The sequence below is a fragment of the Hyperolius riggenbachi genome, chromosome 8 (genome assembly GCF_040937935.1).
Source record: "Hyperolius riggenbachi isolate aHypRig1 chromosome 8, aHypRig1.pri, whole genome shotgun sequence".
NCBI classification, from domain to species: Eukaryota; Metazoa; Chordata; class Amphibia; order Anura; family Hyperoliidae; genus Hyperolius; species Hyperolius riggenbachi.
Window position 1 is genome coordinate 105,233,129 of NC_090653.1, and position 17,909 is coordinate 105,251,037.

The 17,909-nt window shown below is 44.9% G+C and overlaps 1 protein-coding gene across 1 annotated transcript in view; it reads left to right on the top strand.

Annotated features, from left to right (window-relative positions):
* The first annotated feature begins 1,997 nt into the window (after window positions 1-1,997).
* The window catches only part of LOC137529059 (integrator complex subunit 6-like), a 163,471-nt gene continuing 147,559 nt past the window's right edge, over window positions 1,998-17,909 (top strand). The window contains exon 1 of the mRNA XM_068250963.1: window positions 1,998-2,090. Within this exon, the coding sequence (XP_068107064.1) occupies window positions 2,072-2,090 (19 nt within the window). The 5' untranslated portion in view covers window positions 1,998-2,071. The remainder of the gene's footprint in view (window positions 2,091-17,909) is intronic.

Below are 17,909 nucleotides of genomic sequence, written 5' to 3' on the forward strand. Positions count from 1 at the left end.
GTTCCTTGACTCTGCTTCTGCCTCCTGATTTTGTACCCCGATATTTCTGATACCCCGTTGCTGAACCCTGCCTGTACTTTGACTCTGCCTTTGCCTCCTGATCCTGTACTTTATCTGTCCGTGTGTGTACGACCTGGCTTGTCCGACCTCGAGAACCGACCTTACCGTTAGAGGCGGTTCCTCGCTCTGTTAGCGATCCTTCCTCCTGAGGGTCACTTTCAGATATCCCTTCCTACTGTCAGTCTGACTCCTCCCGTCTTGGAGAGCTCAGGTCTGCGGAAGGAATCTGTGCAGTACTCCTTACTGCATTGAGGCCTTGTCCTCTTAGTGTTACAGTTACACCAAACACTACACTCTACTCGGGTGATCAGAGGTTAGTTTGTATATCGGATTATCGGTGAGACTGCAGTTCACTTATAATCTGGTATATATCTGTATTTTCGGTGATACTGCAGATCACCGGTAATCAGATACTCTCTGCGCCCACCGATCGTTACAGTACCAAAGTAAAAGTGTAAGTAGCCTGAAGAGGAACTTTACCAAAAAATAGTAGTAGGGGGAACTAAATAAATCAATACATTGCAAAGTGAGTTAAAAAATAGAAGAGAGATCAAGAAATGATTGATATTCTCCATTTAATTTGTTCATGTTGTTTGAACCACAATGAGCCTGCATGTTATCATCTTAAAGAGAAACCGTAACCAAGGACTGAACTTCATCCCAATTAGTAGCTGATACCTCCTTTCCCATGAGAAATCTTTTCCTTTGCACAAATGGATCATCAGGGGGGTCTGTATGGCTGATATTGTGGTGAAACCCCTCCCACAGTGTGATGTCAGGACCATGGTCCATTACAGTTTCCTGTCTGTGAACCTCATTGCATTGTGGGAAATAACAGCTGTTTACAGCTGTTTCCAACTGCCAAAAAAGCAAACAGCATCTCCTTCCATCACCTGCCAGCAGTAAAAATGTCACCATGTGATAAATTCTGAATGTAAATCAGGAATGTAAATCCTGGTATGCAGGAACAACTGCCAGGGATAAGTATAAACTTCAAAGAGTCATCAGCTCTGCAGAAAGGGTTATCGGCTCCCTTCTGCCACCCCTAGACCTCCTCTATACCGCTGGACTGAGGAAAAGGGCTGACAAGATTTCCCTGGACCCCTCCCACCCAGGCTTCCGTTTCTTCAAGCTCCTCCCATCGGGCCATCGCTTCAGAACCATCCGCCCAAAAACCAACAGGCGAAGGGACACCTTTTTCCTCAAGCAGCCCTCCTGCTGAACTCCTGCCACTCCAGGGGCACTCTTGCCCCACTCAGCTCAAAGACTCTAGGACGTGGCACACGGGAGCCCATTCCTGAGTAACCCAGCCATCACCCTGATACACTTCTAAGAACAATATCAATTCAAGGCGCTGCGTGATGTTATGCATCCCCGGGGTTAGACGAATCCACTCCCTGGTGCGGACTATTCAGGGGCAAATTGCATGTTGTACAGCAGCGATTATTTTCTTTTTTTTTGCTTGCCTGTCTTTTGCTTGTTTTTCACGGTGTTCATCTTACCGCCAATTCTGTCTTTGATTGTTGTCTTAGCGTCAATTCTGTCTTGTTCTATTGCCAATGCCATGTGAACCACAACCAATTCCGGGTACGACTTCGGTCGTAGTTGGCGAAATAAAGATTCTGATTCTGAGAGGAAATAATTTACAATGGGCAAACACTGACTAAATCATTTATACATAATTATTTTAAAATGAAGCACTTTTTTATTACATTGTTTTCACTGGAGTTCCTCTTTAACTACTGGCAGACATGAAAAAAACTAAACGGCACCAACTGCCATTATCTATAACCACACCCATTAACAATGCGATAGGCTGGAATGTTGTTGTTTTTATAGATATACTGTACATATGCAGAGGAAGACACTGGTTGGTGGCCTTGGCAGTTGGAAACAGCTGTTATTTCCCGCAATGTAACTAGGTTCACAGAAAGGAAATTATCATGACCATGGCTATCATCACACTGTAGGAGGGGTTTCACCACAATATCAGCCACAGAGATACACCTTGATGATCTATTCAAGAAAAGGTAAAGGCTCCTCCCCTGAACTGTGAAAAAAAGTTGATTTTTACTTACCTGGTGTTTTTTCCACCCCTCTTAGTCTTTGAGGTCCCTTGGTGCCCTCCGTGTCCCCTCTGTTGTATCTCTGTCACCCCATTTAAAGGGTGAGACCCGTCTGGGTCAAGCACTATGGCACATGCACTGTCCAGTATGTCTCCTCGATCGGGCTCACGTAGCCTGGAGCAATTTGCGCATGTGTGGTGTATAAAGACTTGAAACCCTGCATGTGCATGATGCTCCTGGCTATCATACCATAACTGAGGAGGCACTTGGGTGGAGAGCACATGCACCATAGTGTGTGACCCAGCCAGGTCACACACTTTAACTGGGGTGACAGCGGCACAACAGGGTGGACCTGGAGGACACTGAGTGACTTCAAAGCTTATGGTGGCCATACACAGTACAATAAATACATTCATTATCCCGTTTATTCGATCTAAATGATCGAATCGAATGAAAGTTGAAAATATATATTTTTTTCGATCAAAAAATTCGAACGATTATCCCGTTTTTTGGAGAAAAATCAGATCAGACATGCTGGAAAAATCTTTATATTCGAACTAATCGAATAATTGAACTAAATTATCTAATTTAAAAAAAATGAAAAATTGTATTATGTATGGCCACCCTTACAGAAGTAAAAATGAACTTTTTTTTACTGTTCAGGTGTGCTTTAAATGTAAATATTTTCATAGTCATATAAAACACTGTGCATCATACTTTACTGCTTATGCAGTGTGTAAATGGCAAGACGCAACTACAGTATGTGAATGCTGACAATATAGACTGTGAATGCAAATACACATAGCAGAAACAAAGATCACTGTATGTACAGAGTAGTGTGACCTCAAAGCAGACCACAACTGAGATAACACAAGGAAAGGTCAGCAAGCACTCCAAATTCAATTAAATGTTTTATTACTCAACAACATTATCCAAATGCCCTTTGCAGTAGCCAGCTGTGGATTTCTCGTTGCATGACTTCTGGGTATTGTTTGCCTCATGTTTTATTCATCTTGAAAAAGGAACTTTCAGTGGTTACGAAACATTGGATAATAAAGCATTCAATTGACTTTGGAATGCTTGCTGACCTTTACTTGTGTACCGATTGATGTGGCACCCTCTACCTCCAGTTCAAAGTGACACTGAAGCGGTAAAATCTTATGATATAATTAATTGTATGTGTAGTACAGATTTATTACAGGGATATTAATGAAGAGTCTCATATTTTTTATTTACAGTTATATAGCTTTTTTTTTATAATTGCATCATTCTGTCATATTTGCAATTACAAACCACACTCTGTATTTTAAACTATGAAACAGAGCAGAGCTAGGGACCACTTAGACTGCCCTGCAGTAAAATCTTATCTGCAACTGCCTCTCACTGTTTCTGGGGATCCTCCAGAGGTTTTACACGTCCTCCTTTAGACTTACGCCTTTGACAGTTTGCAGCTGCACTACACCTCTTGCACAAGTGTGGCGGTACTGCACCAGCACAAGTACAACTGCACCTGTGCAACAGCACAGAGCCTCTCCTAGACTACTCGCCAGCTTCAGCTTACTGCACAGGTGCACCATACAGGTGCAGTATGGCCGCTCTTGTACACAACAAGAAACACAGCCATGAGAACATATCTGACAAGCTCTTGTTGGATATGTAAAGAGGGTCTATTCCTGGCAATGGCAGGGTCGAGGAGAATATAGGGAGTCTCTGGACTAATCAGGGGCTTCCATCTACCTATGTAAGTATCTAACTTTTTTTTTCTTTTTGGGCTGCTTCAGGGTCATGTTAAGGAACAACTTTGGTATTCACTATTCCTGGCCGCAGGGGCGTAACAATAGACCCTGTAAGGGATGCAGCTGCAGGGGAGCCCAGAAGCCGCAGGGGGCCCCATGGGGGGAGAAGTTTATTTTTCCTGTCCTGAGAGACTGACAACTAAGGGCACGGAGAGAAAAAAACTTTCTGCTCTCTGCACAATTGTTCTAATGACTGCATATGCTCTGCCACTGATAAGGAATTATACAAAGTTTTACAGACTAAGATTTGTAGGCAGTTCCTATTCAGTGTGCGGTAGGCTCTTTTGTACAGCGTCCAGCACCCAACCTCTCTACCCCTCCCAAAGTGCTCTGTACTGTAGTGATGCTGGAGGAGTCTGCAGAGCCAGTTCTGCTCTATCAGAGATGGACAGAGTGAGTGTAATAAGCGGAGGCTAGGAGCACTGTCTCTCTCCCAATCTATGACCCGGCGTGTGTTGACAGCGAGTGCAGCCACTGCCCGTCCGCTCACCCGCCGGGACTAATAGGTAATTATGGCTGCTATTATACTTGCAGGGCCCCGGGGAAGGGTAATGGCGGTGGGCGCAGGCAGAATGTAGCAGGGTCGGTGCTGTGGGGGCCTCAGTAGAGGTCGGGGCCCCGGGGCAATTGCCCCCTTTATGGTAGCGCCGGCCCTGGGTACGGTTGGTCATTGGGTGACTGGGGTTTAAATTCAGAAAAGGGGGTGGAGCCACAGCCAATCCAATTTGTTTCATTTCAATGCAAATTATTGATGCCAAAGACCACAAAGCTCACATACTAGGTCATTGAGTAACTGAGTAATTGTGTGTTAGGGTGAGAAAAAGTGGCTGGAGCCAACACCAGCCAAATACATACCTGGACAACGCTGGTTCATCAGCTAGTGGAAATTAAGTGGCAGTGTGTTTGTTACTTCAAGATGCAGATAATGTCTATGTTTAGTTAAACGTATGCTTAACCACTTCACCACTGAGGGGTTTTACCCCCAGACCACCAGAGCAATTTTCACCTTTCAGCGCTCCTTCCATTCATTCGTCTATAACTTTATCATTACTTATCACAATTAAACGAACTATATCTTTTTTTTTCCACCACCAATTAGGCTTTCTTTAGGTGGGACATTATGCCAAGAGTTATTTTATTCTAAATGTGTTTTAATGGGAAAATAGGAAAAATGTGGGAAAAAAATTATTATTTTTCAGTTTTCGGCCATTATAGTTTTTAAATAATGCATGCTACTGTAATTAAAATCCATGAAATGTATTTGCCCTTTTGTCCCCAGTTATAAAACCGTTTAAATTATGTCCCTATCACAATGTTTGGCGCCAATATTTTATTTGGAAATAAAGGTGCATTTTTTTTAGTTTTGAGTCCATCCCTAATTACACAAGCCCATAGTTTATAAAGTAACAGTGTTGTACCCTCCTGACATAAATATTTAAAAAGTTCAGTCCCTATGGTAACTATTTATGTATTTTTTTTATTGTAAATGTTTTAATTTTTTTTTAATTACAAAAAAAATAAAAATTGGGAGTGTGGGAGGTAATGAGTTAATTTTTTTGTGTAAAAGTAATTTATTTGTATGTGAAAAATGTTTAGGGTGTAGTTTTACTATTTGGCCACAAGATGGCCACAGTAACTTTTTGTTACTACTACTACCTTCCGGACGCTTGGAGGAAGTAGTAGGAGGCTGGGTGTTTTTTTTTTCACACTGAACGCGCTGCTCATCGGAGAGCAGCGGATCATTGCGGGGCTTAGATCAACGAAGGGAATGGATTTTCCCGTTCATTGTTCTACGGGCTAGCGGCGGGCGGCGTGTTTACGAGCGGGAATGCGCGCTACAGCGAGCGGTAGCGCGGGCAGCGGCGGGAGCGCGGAAAGTACGGATTTCTCCGTCCCTGGGGGTTAAAGGATGGAAATAGGGACGGGGAAATTCGTACGGGCGGGGGTAAAGTGGTTAAACAAATAAAATTAGAAAGAAAAGTTTGAATTGGAAAGAAAAGAAAAAGTTTTTTTTAAAATTTTAAAACACACTGGTTGACACTACAAGAGCTTTTTACATGCTAGTGATTTGAAAAGCCTTGCTTATTCAATGCAATTTTCTATAAAATCACATTGCTCAAGTGAGAATACACACATAACATTAGCAAGAGCTTTTAAAATCACTAGCATTTAAAAAGCTCTTGCAGAGTGAATCAACCCAAAGTGCTTTTTTAAAGAATAAAGCAAATACTGAAAATCCCAGTCAGATGTCTCAGATTTTTATTGCCTACTGTAAGTGACAGCAACATAGGACAAAAGTAATTTATAGTGCATTTTACTCTGGGAGAAATGTACTTCTTATAAATAGGTAATTTAAATTTACATTTTTTTTTCTCAAAAAAAGTGTTTCTTTAACAATTGCGTCATGCGGTTACGCACAGCACGCATTGCCTCATTCATGCTGACAGATTCCACCACACTAGACTGCTAACGCACCGATGCGAGCGTACCATTACAGTATAATTACAATAGCAATACGATTATATTGTCAGGTATAAAACTCACTGTAAACATGACCTTACACGCAGTTTCATTTTTATCTTATTTTTTTGGTCCAACTCCAGAAACACTTTAAAGAGAATCTGTAACGTCAAAACGTCCCCTGGGGGGTACTCACCTCGGGTGGGGGAAGCCTCAGGATCCTAATGAGGCTTCCCACGCCGTCCTGCGTCCCTCGGGGGTCTCGCTGCAGCCCTCCGTACAGCGGTGACGTAAATATTTACCTTCCCGGCTCCTGCGCAGGCGCTCTGACGGCTGTCGGCTCCGAAGTAGGCGGAAATACCCGATCGCCGTCGGGTCTGCTCTACTGCGCAGGTGCAAGTCTCCGGCGCCCGCGCAGTAGAGCGGACCCGACTGAGATCGGGTATTTCCGTCTACTTCGGAGCCGAAAGCAGCCACAGCGCCCCCGCTGGAGCCAGCAAAAGTAAATATTGAATTGACAGTCGGGTCTGTCGCCGGCTGTTCGGAGGGCTGCAGTGAGACCCCCGTGGGACAGAGGACGGCGTGGGAAGCCTCATTAGGATCCCGAGGCTTCCCCCACCCAAGGTGAGTACCCCCCAGGGGATGTTTTTGATGTTACAGTGTCTCTTTAAGAGCACAAACACACTATAAGCACTTTAAACTGAAATCGCTGTATAATCGTGATCGTGGTAAAATCGCTTGATTTTACAGTGATTTCAATGTAAGTCAATGGGAGCATTTTTTAAAAAGCTCCCAGAAAGCGATAGCTAAGGGCCCATTCACACTTGAAATTTGCAAAGCGCTACCGTTTTTCGGAGCTGATTTTACTGCGATTAGCGTGGTAAAATCACTGTACACTCCCACGATTCCTGACGATCACGATCAGCGCTTGTTTGAACACTGTACCGCGATCGCTCAAGAATCGCAGCAAAATGCTGCAGGTAAACACGTTTTGCGATTGCCGTTAATCATGAAACGCCCGCGATCTGCCGCAATCGCAGCAGTGTGATCACTACCATAGGGTCATAATTGCGCTAGCACTTTAAAAAGTGCTAGCGCTTCGGCGATTAGCGGGAATCGCCCGCTAATCGCCGTAGTGTGAATAGACCCTAAAAATCACTCAAAAAGCGCTTAGAGGCCTAGTGCACACCGGAGCGTTTCCGCTGCTGTTTGCGATCTGCTTGCGGGTGCGGATCCGCTAGGGTAATGTATTTCAATGGGCTGGTGCACACCAGAGCGGGAGGCGTTTTGCAGAAACGCATACTCCCGGGCTGCTGCAGATTTTGGATTGCGGATGCGTTTCTGCCTCAATGTTAAGTATAGGAAAACCGCAAACCGCTCTGAAAAACGGCACTTCAGAGCGGTTTGCCAGGCGTTTTTTGTTACAGTAGCTGTTCAGTAACAGCTTTACTGTAACAATACATGAAATCTACTATACCAAAACCGCTACACAAAACCGCAAAACGCTAGCTGAAACGCTGCAGAAAAATAAGAAAAAGCGTTTCAAAATCTGCTAGCATTTTGCGGATCTGCTAGCGGTTTTTGGTGTGCACTAGGCCAGAGTGTGTCTGATCCCTAAGAAGAACTACTTCTTGTTGTCACAGAAGAAAATAAATCATCTTGGCAGAAGTCAGTGATTGCAGCCCTTGTGGGATTCACATTCACTTCTGATAGCTGCTGTCTCAGTCACCTCTGAACCTCACACAATACACTTTCCATCTAGTAAGCGATGACTCAAATCATCCTCTCAGGTTTACATAAAGCACTTCTCTCTGCCCTACTTATATTCAAAACATTAGTGCAGGTTTCCTGTTTCTGTATTCTCCTACCAGAAAGCTTCTGTGAAAACTGAAAGCCAAACACCTTCTCCAGCCTGATGAATTATGTACGTGTTTTGCAACGGCAAGCCAGTTGCACAACTTTTAGAGTTTGTTCTATTCTCAGTCCTGGAAGTGTGTGGCAGTGTCAGAGCGACTTGCTCTGGCCGTGATTACTTGCGGAGAATGCATCACACAGCAAAATGAGAGCTGTAAATATTACAGGCCTTACCAGAAGGTTATTCTCAACTTTTTTCCCCATCACATGTGCTGCTTCAAATTGCTCCCCCCGTGCTATCCTGTCCCTTGAGTGACATCATCACTGTAACTTAAAGGACACTCGATGACACTAATGAAATAAACAATTGTATCCATCTTCCTTCTCCTAAAAATCACTTTTTAAGATATTCCATAGTTTTATTTTGTTTAAATATAATTTTTAAGTTTTAACTGTTTTATTGTTTTTGCTCAATGACACATTTACTGAAGTATGCCAGAGCTAAAATCTATGAACTACTGACCCTTTTTATCTCTTTCCTGCTTTCAAACGCCATTTTCTGCTAGGAAAGTGGTTTATAGTTGGAATTTCTTATCAGGACTGAGTCAGCCACTTAGTCAGCCACTTACATACCTGATATTTAACTATTTCAGGCAGAGAAAGAAAAAACACAGCATAGATATTTGTGTTCTAGACACTGTACATACCCATGTCTATCTCATCATGTCACATGTCATCTCGGGCATCCTTTAATTATAGGCTACAATATTCCAGATCATAGATACATACATATATAGTCATTGTAAAGTGACTTTAAAATAAAGGGTGGCCATTCTTATGTACGGATGTTTGTACCTCTGTAAGGGGCCTTCTCCAGCAAAAATCATGACCAGCATCACAAATACACTCGATTGCAATTTTCTCTTTTTCCTTTGAGCAACTTTGCTACTGCGCTTTTCTCCAGGGGCTTAAACACTAATAAAAGGCCTATGACATAAGCTGAAAGAAATGCCCTTTGCAACGCTTTTGCAATTTGCACTGGTGGAAAAGGGGTGAAAAAAAAAAATAGATAGATAGATATATTTTGTGAGATGCTCACAAGAAAACCAAACTCTCTGATATGTTATTAGTAATACTTTGTGGGTAGGAGGCACCTTTTATGTGTTTAAGGTGATATGGGGCATGATGAGATACACATGTGTATGTACTAGGGGTGTAAGTACAGGGGAGCAGCCCCTGTGACCGCAGGGTGGCCCAGAGCTGTAGGGGGGCCCCGACTACTACTTCACTCCCTCCGATAAATCCTTCAGATCTGGTGTTTTTGTGGCTACACCTGTTATGGGTGTGAGGATTATGATGGCCACACTTGTTTAATGTCCGTTGCAAGATGGGCATCCAGGCTATGAGGACCACCCATGGGAGGCAAGGGAAGGGGTGTGAACATTGGAAGGGCCCAATCAAATGTTTGCTGGGGGGGCCCATGATTTTTAGCTTTCTGACCACACAGCGCAACAAGGCTAAGTAGCTGGGTAATGGAAGAGGCTCCACAGATGGACACAGGAGTAATGAACAAGGGAGCAAGATTGCCCAGAGCGACTGTAGCTCTGGGCCGCCTATCAGGCTAGATGCTATGTGATACAATACACAACAGACGTAGTCGGTAATAGGTTTGGGTCATACACATTAATTCAGATGTCAGTCGTATTGGAAGGATTAGGCAGATTCGTAGTCGAGCGGCAGGCAAAGGTCGGTACACGATACAATATTACAAATAATACAATACTGACTGACTAGAGTACATATATATCGTGCGCAATATATGAAATGTAGCTCTCAAATAACTCACTAGCTAAAGCACAAGTAATGACAATTAACAAGACAGACAACAGACAGACAGATGGAATGTTTAGCCAATCTAGTCGCTGTTTCAGCGACGGCAACATTAACACTGAGATAGACAAGACTAACAGGTAGGAGCGAACTAATGGCAACCACTGCTATAGTTCGTCCTCAAGAACAAGGCAAGAACAAGGCTAGAAGGAATACTACCAGTCACCAACATGGTGCTGGCAGAATCTAACTATCAGGATCAAAAGGACTTCACTGACCCCCACAGGTCAGCAAATGTCCAGCAGACATGAAAATACAGAGCTGGCATTATACATTTACAATAACTACTTTCACAGCATAGACCCAACGACATCTCAGAGAGCTGAACGTTATGTCAGGCAGGGACCGAAGTGGGAGGCAGACTTTTATGCTGGCATCAGCGGCCAATGGATGCAGGTATGCAAATCTCCACACAGCTGAATGGTAATCACTCAATCCTGAGCTGGCTTGATTACCATTTGCTAACTGGCTGTGAATGCAAAGGACTCCCATAAGAAATACATGCAGTATTATGTAACAACATGCATGCAGGAAATCCAGGGCTATCTGGCCGCAGCTCGGCTGCCACAAGCAATTGGTGGAATGATGACAGCATCCTGAGCTGCCCAGAACTGCAGAGCGATTGCAAATGACAATGAGACCCATTGCAAATGCACAACCAAATGCAAGCAGATAAGCCAGAACTGTCTGTTTGCAGCTCCACTGCAATGGACAGAATATGCTACAGGAGGGATCCTTACAGTACCCCCCTCCTTTAAAGGCGGCTTCCAGACGCCTATAGAAACTGGCATAATTCTCCTGAACCACCCAAACCAGAAAATCAGATGTAGAAAGTCCAGCAAACTGATCTGACTGATATCTCATGAAGGTCGGACAGCCCAACAAGACCAAATTCCAGAATCAGTCACACCAAGAAGACAGAACCAATCGGAACCAGAACCTCCAGAACCATGACCATCAGTACTACAAGCCCCAGTGTGATACCCATCAGAACTGTGATTTTCAGGAAAAAGCCCCCTGAAACTCTCTGAGCGATACCCACCACCTTCCAGGGACTGTCCAAAAATGCCAAACCTTTTAATGCAATGTCCACCGGAACTGTCCTTTCCAACACAGTACCCACTGTCGAACCAGTCCAAGGCACCAGGACAAGTTTCCTCAGAAATCTCCCAGAACACTTTGAAGCTCCATAGAGATCCCAAGAGGTTAGAACACCCTTTAGGCTCACATGGAGAACTATCAAGAACCCTTATGGAACCTAGGGCAATTCCAGAGTCAGGGTTACAAGGACAAACATCGAGATCAGGGCTTTCAGGGACCAGAACCATCTCTGGGCATGCAGGCAGACTGGCAAAATCAGAAAATATCACCACTAAGGAAGCATCTGAGTACGCTGATACACAAGACACACTTGGGAATTCTGGCACACAGAGCACATCTGGGCACACTGGTACAAGAGAAACTTCTGGGCATGTCAAGGAACTGCAGACCTCAGAGTCAGTCACGATAGGACCGAAACCAGGACTGGGCAGAAAATCATCATGATTAGACTTTACAGCTACTGGACTCTCACTAAAGAATACAGAATCAGACTTAGGGGTCACTGATTCCACCAAGGTTATTAACAAGTCATGTTCAGGGGCATTAACAGGACAGGACAAATCTTCTGATGTATGCACTGAACTAGATAGAGTCTCCACAACTTCCTCTGAACTGGACAGAGACTCATCGCCAACTACACTGGATTGGAGCTCCAAAAGAGCTGCCAAACAAGTCAGTATTGCAGCAACCCCCATTGAACTCACTGGAAAGGAAGGGGACTCTGGAACCTCTGCCACACTGGACAGAGAACCAGAATTTTCCAAGATACAAGGCATGATTTCAGGAACACTCACCAAACAGGACTGAAATTCTGAGACTTCTGTTATTTTTACCAGAGTCAGAATTATCCATGTTACAGGGCAAGACTTCTAAAACATTTAGAGGACAGGGCTGGAGTTTCCTGGCTGCTACAACATCAGACAGGGATTCAACAACATTAGCCAAATCAGACTGTGTACAGGCCAAGGCATCCAAAACATTTGCTGACGAGGACAATGCTTCACTGGTCAGAGATTCATCAAGTTTTACTAGAGTGGTGTACGATTGTATAACGTATTAGTGTAGTGACGCAGACGTCTGATTATTGTGTGATCTGCAGAATCACCAATAATACAGACTCTATACCTGATTATGTGGTGATCTGCAGTATCACCAATAATGCAAGTGTAGAAGGCAGAGCTGTAGTGACAATGGTGTTTGGTGTAACAGTAGAGAGTAGATCTCACCAGAGGAGCTGGAGAAAGCTACCAGTGAAATTGGCAGATAGTTTGACTAAACCTCACCAGAGGAGCTGGTGGGTACTATCTGCAAATAACCTATGCTAGACCCCACCAGATGAGCTGGAGGGTACTAGCCACAATGGAAGCTGAGTAGCAAGGAGCCCACACCAGAGGTGCTGGTGAGGGCTATAAGTAACAGTAACTAGACAGTTAAACTCAACCTCACCAGAGGAGCTGGTGGGTATTATCAACAACAGTAATAAGATAGTTTAGCTAGACCTCATCAGAGGAGCTGGTGAGTACTATCAGTGATAATAAGTAGATAGTTTAGCTAGACCTCACCAGAGGAGCTGGTGGGTACTATCAGAGCACCTCTCCAGTGACAAGGGCTCACTGGAGAGTAGAAGGGTCAGACAGGCAAGGTTCAGCAACAGAGAGGCAGGTACAGTACAAAATCAGAAGGCAAGAGAATAGTAATGATTCAGGCAGAGGTTCGGCAACTAGATCAGATGGGCAGAAGTACAAAAACGTTGAGCAGAATCAGAGTCAGAAATAAGCTAGAGTCGTACACAGAATATCAATAATACAATAAGGCAATAATCCTAGTCTTGTGTGAAATCCCTGGTTTCCTCCCAGATCAAAACACACCGGAACTAGTCTAAGGTCTGAGCGCTAACACTGACGTATTCGCAACAGCAGACAGTTTGCAAGTGAGTGGAGAAGGCTTATGAAGCAGCGAGGAGAGCCCACAGGCACGCCCCTGCCAATCAGCCAATCCGGGCGCTGTGAGCCTCTCCTGACGTCAGCCGACTGGCAGGTCAGCTGACGCGCCTTCTTCCAGCATAAAGGTCCTGTCTCCGCGCGAGACAGCGACCCTATGAGCAACTGACAGTTCCAGCCCTGCCGTGCTAGACGCCAGCGGAACGGATGAGGCCTCAGTACCGAGAACAAAGGCGGCTGCAGAGGCATCCTGTGCACCCGCAGCCGCCATCATAGGGGATGTTATTCTAACACAGCTGCTAAACAGGTGAATATTACTGCAACACCAACTGAAGTAAGCAGAGCCTCTGAGTCCTCTGCTAGAGATCTTGAGGCATCCAAAGTACTGGGTGAAGCATAAGACTCTGCGACCTCAGCTTCACTGGACAGGATCACTGAACAGTCCATGTTGCAGGGAAGAACCATGGAAGCACCTGCTGGACAGCATAATGATTCTGTGACCTGAGCTTCATTGGACAGAACTACTGAGTAATTCATGGTACAGGGCGAATTTACTGGAACATTTTCTGGATAAGGCAATGATACAGAAGTATCAGAACACAGAGTTTGCGAATCTGAACCACAGTTCTTCAACTGTGAAGTTGGAAAATTCAGATGCTGGGGTTCTAAGGCTACCAAACATGATTGCTGAGACTCAGGAACTGATGCAGTGCATCCATTGGTGTCTGCTGGATCATATGGTTTGCAGGATGCAGAAAACAAAGCAGTAGAAATTTGTTTGTATTTTTTCGCAAAACGTTTTGCGATCAATTTAACAAATTCCAGGGGGACATCAAAAACCTCCTCGTTTTCATCAGCAACTTCCTCAGTAGAGTGGGGCCGAACCTCCGATTTTAGGTTCGCGAACCGGGTTCGCGAACTTCCGCGTAAGGTTCGGTTTGCGGAAAAGTTCGCGAACCGCAATAGACTTCAATGGGGATGCGAACTTTGAAAAAAAAAAATTATGCTGGCCACAAAAGTGATGGAAAAGATGTTTCAAGGGGTCTAACACCTGGACCCCCAGGTGGAGGAGTGGGATACATGCCAAAAGTCCCCGGGAAAAATCTGGATTTGACGCAAAGCAGCATTTTAAGGGCAGAAATCACATTGAATACTAAATGACAGGCCTAAAGTGCTTTAAAACATCTTGCATGTGTATACATCAATCAGGTAGTGTAATTAAGGTACTGCTTCACACTGACACACCAAACTCACCGTGTAACGCACCGCAAACAGCTGTTTGTGTAGTGACGGCCGTGCTGGACTGGTGCGCACCATGGCGAGAGTGCAGGTTTTGGTGGCTTTACAGCCCATATGGTCGCCTGGCTCATGTAGGTGAATGACAGAACAGGTATACAGTGGCGGGTTCACTGAACACAACAGGTATGCAGTGGCGGGTTCACTGAACAGGAATACAGTGGTGGGTTCACTGAACAGAACAGGTATGCAGTGGCGGGTTCACTGAACAGAACAGGTATGCAGTGGTGGGTTCACAGAACAGGTATGCAGTGGCAAGTTCACTGAACAGGTATACAGTGGCGGGTTCACTGAACAGAACAGGTATACAGTGGCGGGTTCACTGAACAGAACAGGTATGCAGTTGCGGGTTCACTGAACAGTACAGGTATGCAGTGGTGGGTTCACAGAACAGGTATGCAGTGGCGGGTTCACTGAACAGGTATGCAGTGGTGGGTTCACAGAACAGGTATGCAGTGGTGGGTTCACAGTACAGGTATGCAGTGGTGGGTTCACAGAACAGGTATGCAGTGGTGGGTTCACTGAACAGGTATGCAGTGGTGGGTTCACTGAACAGGTATGCAGTGGTGGGTTCACAGAACAGGTATGCAGTGGTGGGTTCACTGAACAGGTATGCAGTGGTGGGTTCACTGAACAGGTATGCAGTGGTGGGTTCACTGAACAGGTATGCAGTGGTGGGTTCACTGAACAGGTATGCAGTGGTGGGTTCACAGAACAGGTATGCAGTGGTGGGTTCACTGAACAGGTATGCAGTGGTGGGTTCACAGTACAGGTATGCAGTGGTGGGTTTACAGTACAGGTATGCAGTGGTGGGTTCACAGAACAGGTATGCAGCCAGGAACAAGCTAAGCCTAACTAATCTTTCCCTATGAGAGACAGTCTGCAGCAGCTCGCCCTACTCTCACTAACGCAGGCACACGAGTGAGCTTAATGGCCGCCGCTGCCTGCCTTTTATTAGGGGGTGGCTCCAGGGGCTAGTGTAGCCTAATTGGCTACACTGGGCCTGCTGACTGTGATGTAGAGGGTCAAAGTTGACCCTCATGGTGCATTATGGGGCGAACCGAACTTCCGCAAAAGTTCGCCTGCGGGACGCGAACGCGAACCACTTAAGTTCGCATGGAACCGTTCGCAGGCGAACCGTTCGGCCCAACTCTATTCCTCAGCCCAGGTTCTCATCTTGCTATCAAGCAGGTACCGTATAAGATAATAAACCTGGACTGCTGAAATGTTGTAGCTGATCTGAAGAAGGAACATGAATTGTTGCAATTCTGCAAGAAATTCAAAAAAGACTTATTGCCACCATTATAACGGGCTAGAGAAGTAAGGTGTGCATCTGGATGCAATTTACTGTTGGACCAGTCTGCAGGAGTGGACTTGGCTTGGTTTACTCCTGACAGAGAATCAACTCGATTAACTGGATCATTACTAGGGTATTTCGTTATTTCCTATTCTTAAGAATGTCCAGGACTTGTAACAAGTGTTGAACTGCAGAATATGCAAATTTTCCTTGCTGCACAAACAATTTGATTTGCTCAATACTCTGCAATATTTTCTCATACGATTATTCAGACAATTCTTTTGAACAAAAATCTTTATTCTCCCTGGCTAGCAAGGAAAGTTCATTGATAGTTTCATAGGTCCATTTGACTCCCATGAATGACAATTGAATTTCATTATCTGCTAATGAGCAGTTACTATGGACGACACTGCTGGTTGTGAGCATTTTCTGAAACGTTTGCATTTAATTTTATGCAAGACTTTAGACTTTGCTGCATACAGATTGCTTTTAAATGTTGCTGAAGAGACATCTGTTTGACTAGCAATCAGGAGTTCATTAAGAGGATATGGTAATGGAAATATTCTTAACCAGTTATGGATCACAAAATCTATGAATTCTAAAGCCCAATTTACACAATACGAATATTTATACGATTTGATTACGATTCTATTTACGATCCGATTAAATCCAACATGTCCGATCAGGATTCGATTCGATTCAATTCGATTTGCCATTGTTTAGTAACAAACATCCAAACAACCAAACTTTTGCATTTATAATATTAGTGAGATTTTACAGTATTTCACAACAGTGTTTCTATAAGCCAGGGATGCCCAATAGGACGATCGCGATCTACCAGTAGATCGCAAGTGACTGCTGGGTAGATCGTGTCCCAGCAAACGTTGCTCCCAGCAGCTGTATGATCGCGCCCTGTGGCAGCGTTTCATCACATTCTGCTGCCAGTGCTGCTCTCTGCCAATCAGGGAAGGGATGGGGAGGAGAGATATGCGGCTGAAGGGGAGAGGCTCTCCCCTTCCCCTTCAGCCGCACATCTCCCCTCCCCATCCCTTTCCTGATTGGCCAAGAGCAGTGTGTCCTTCAGCAATCTGCTCTAGATTTACTAGGCACTGGAGAGATCTCCAAGTGTCTCCATTAGAGATGCAATAAGAGAGCCAGCAAACCTGGGGTACTGAACACTGCATTTCCATTTGGAAATGGATATCTACAGGCCTTCCATTCTTATTGACAGTCCCACCACCCAACCAAAAGGCAGGATCTATAGCTCTAAAGGCAATGCACTGAACAAGCTTCTTAACAGACACAGGAACAGGATATAACTGAACCTGAGCACCCAACGTCTATTAATATTAGAGATGGCCCGAACCTCCGTTTTTCGGTTCGTGAACCGACTTCACGAACTTCCGCGAAAGTTCGGGTCGCGCAAACTTTCACGAACCGCAATAGACTTCAATGGGGAACTTTGCAAACTAGAAAAATTTGTGCTGCCCACAAAAGTGATGGAAAAGATATTTCAAGGTGTCTAACACCTGGAGTGGGATACATGCCAAAAGTCTCAGGGAAAAATCTGGATTGGACGCAAAGCAGCGTTTTAAAGTGAATGGGAACCGCATTTAAAAAAATGAGACAGATACTTACCCTAGTAGAGGGAACTAAAGAATGTCCACATGTCTGACATCACCATGAGATCGCTGGAGCGTCCTGTCTTTGCCTGCGTGGACATGGGAGGATTACTGGCAGTGGTACCTTTATTGCGTTGTGTTGTGACATCACCCTTAAACGCATTGTAAAGCATAGTTGCCAGCTTGTTCTGCATGTGCTGCATCCTTTCTGCCTTCTGGTGAGTTGGTAACATATCCGCCACTTTGTGCCTATACCGAGGGTCTAGTAGCGTGGCCACCCAGTACAGCTCATTCCCCTTGAGTTTTTGTATACGGGGGTCCCTCAACAGGCTGGACAGCATGAAAGACGCCATCTGCACAAAGTTGGATCCAGACGTACTATCCTTCTCCTCTTGCTCTTCCTCAGTGATGTCAGGTAAGTCCTCCTCCTCCATCCAGCCACGAACAATACCACGGGAACGTCGAGCAGCACAAGCCCCCTGCGATGTCTGCTGCGGTTGTTCTTCTGCCACCACCTCCTCCTCCTC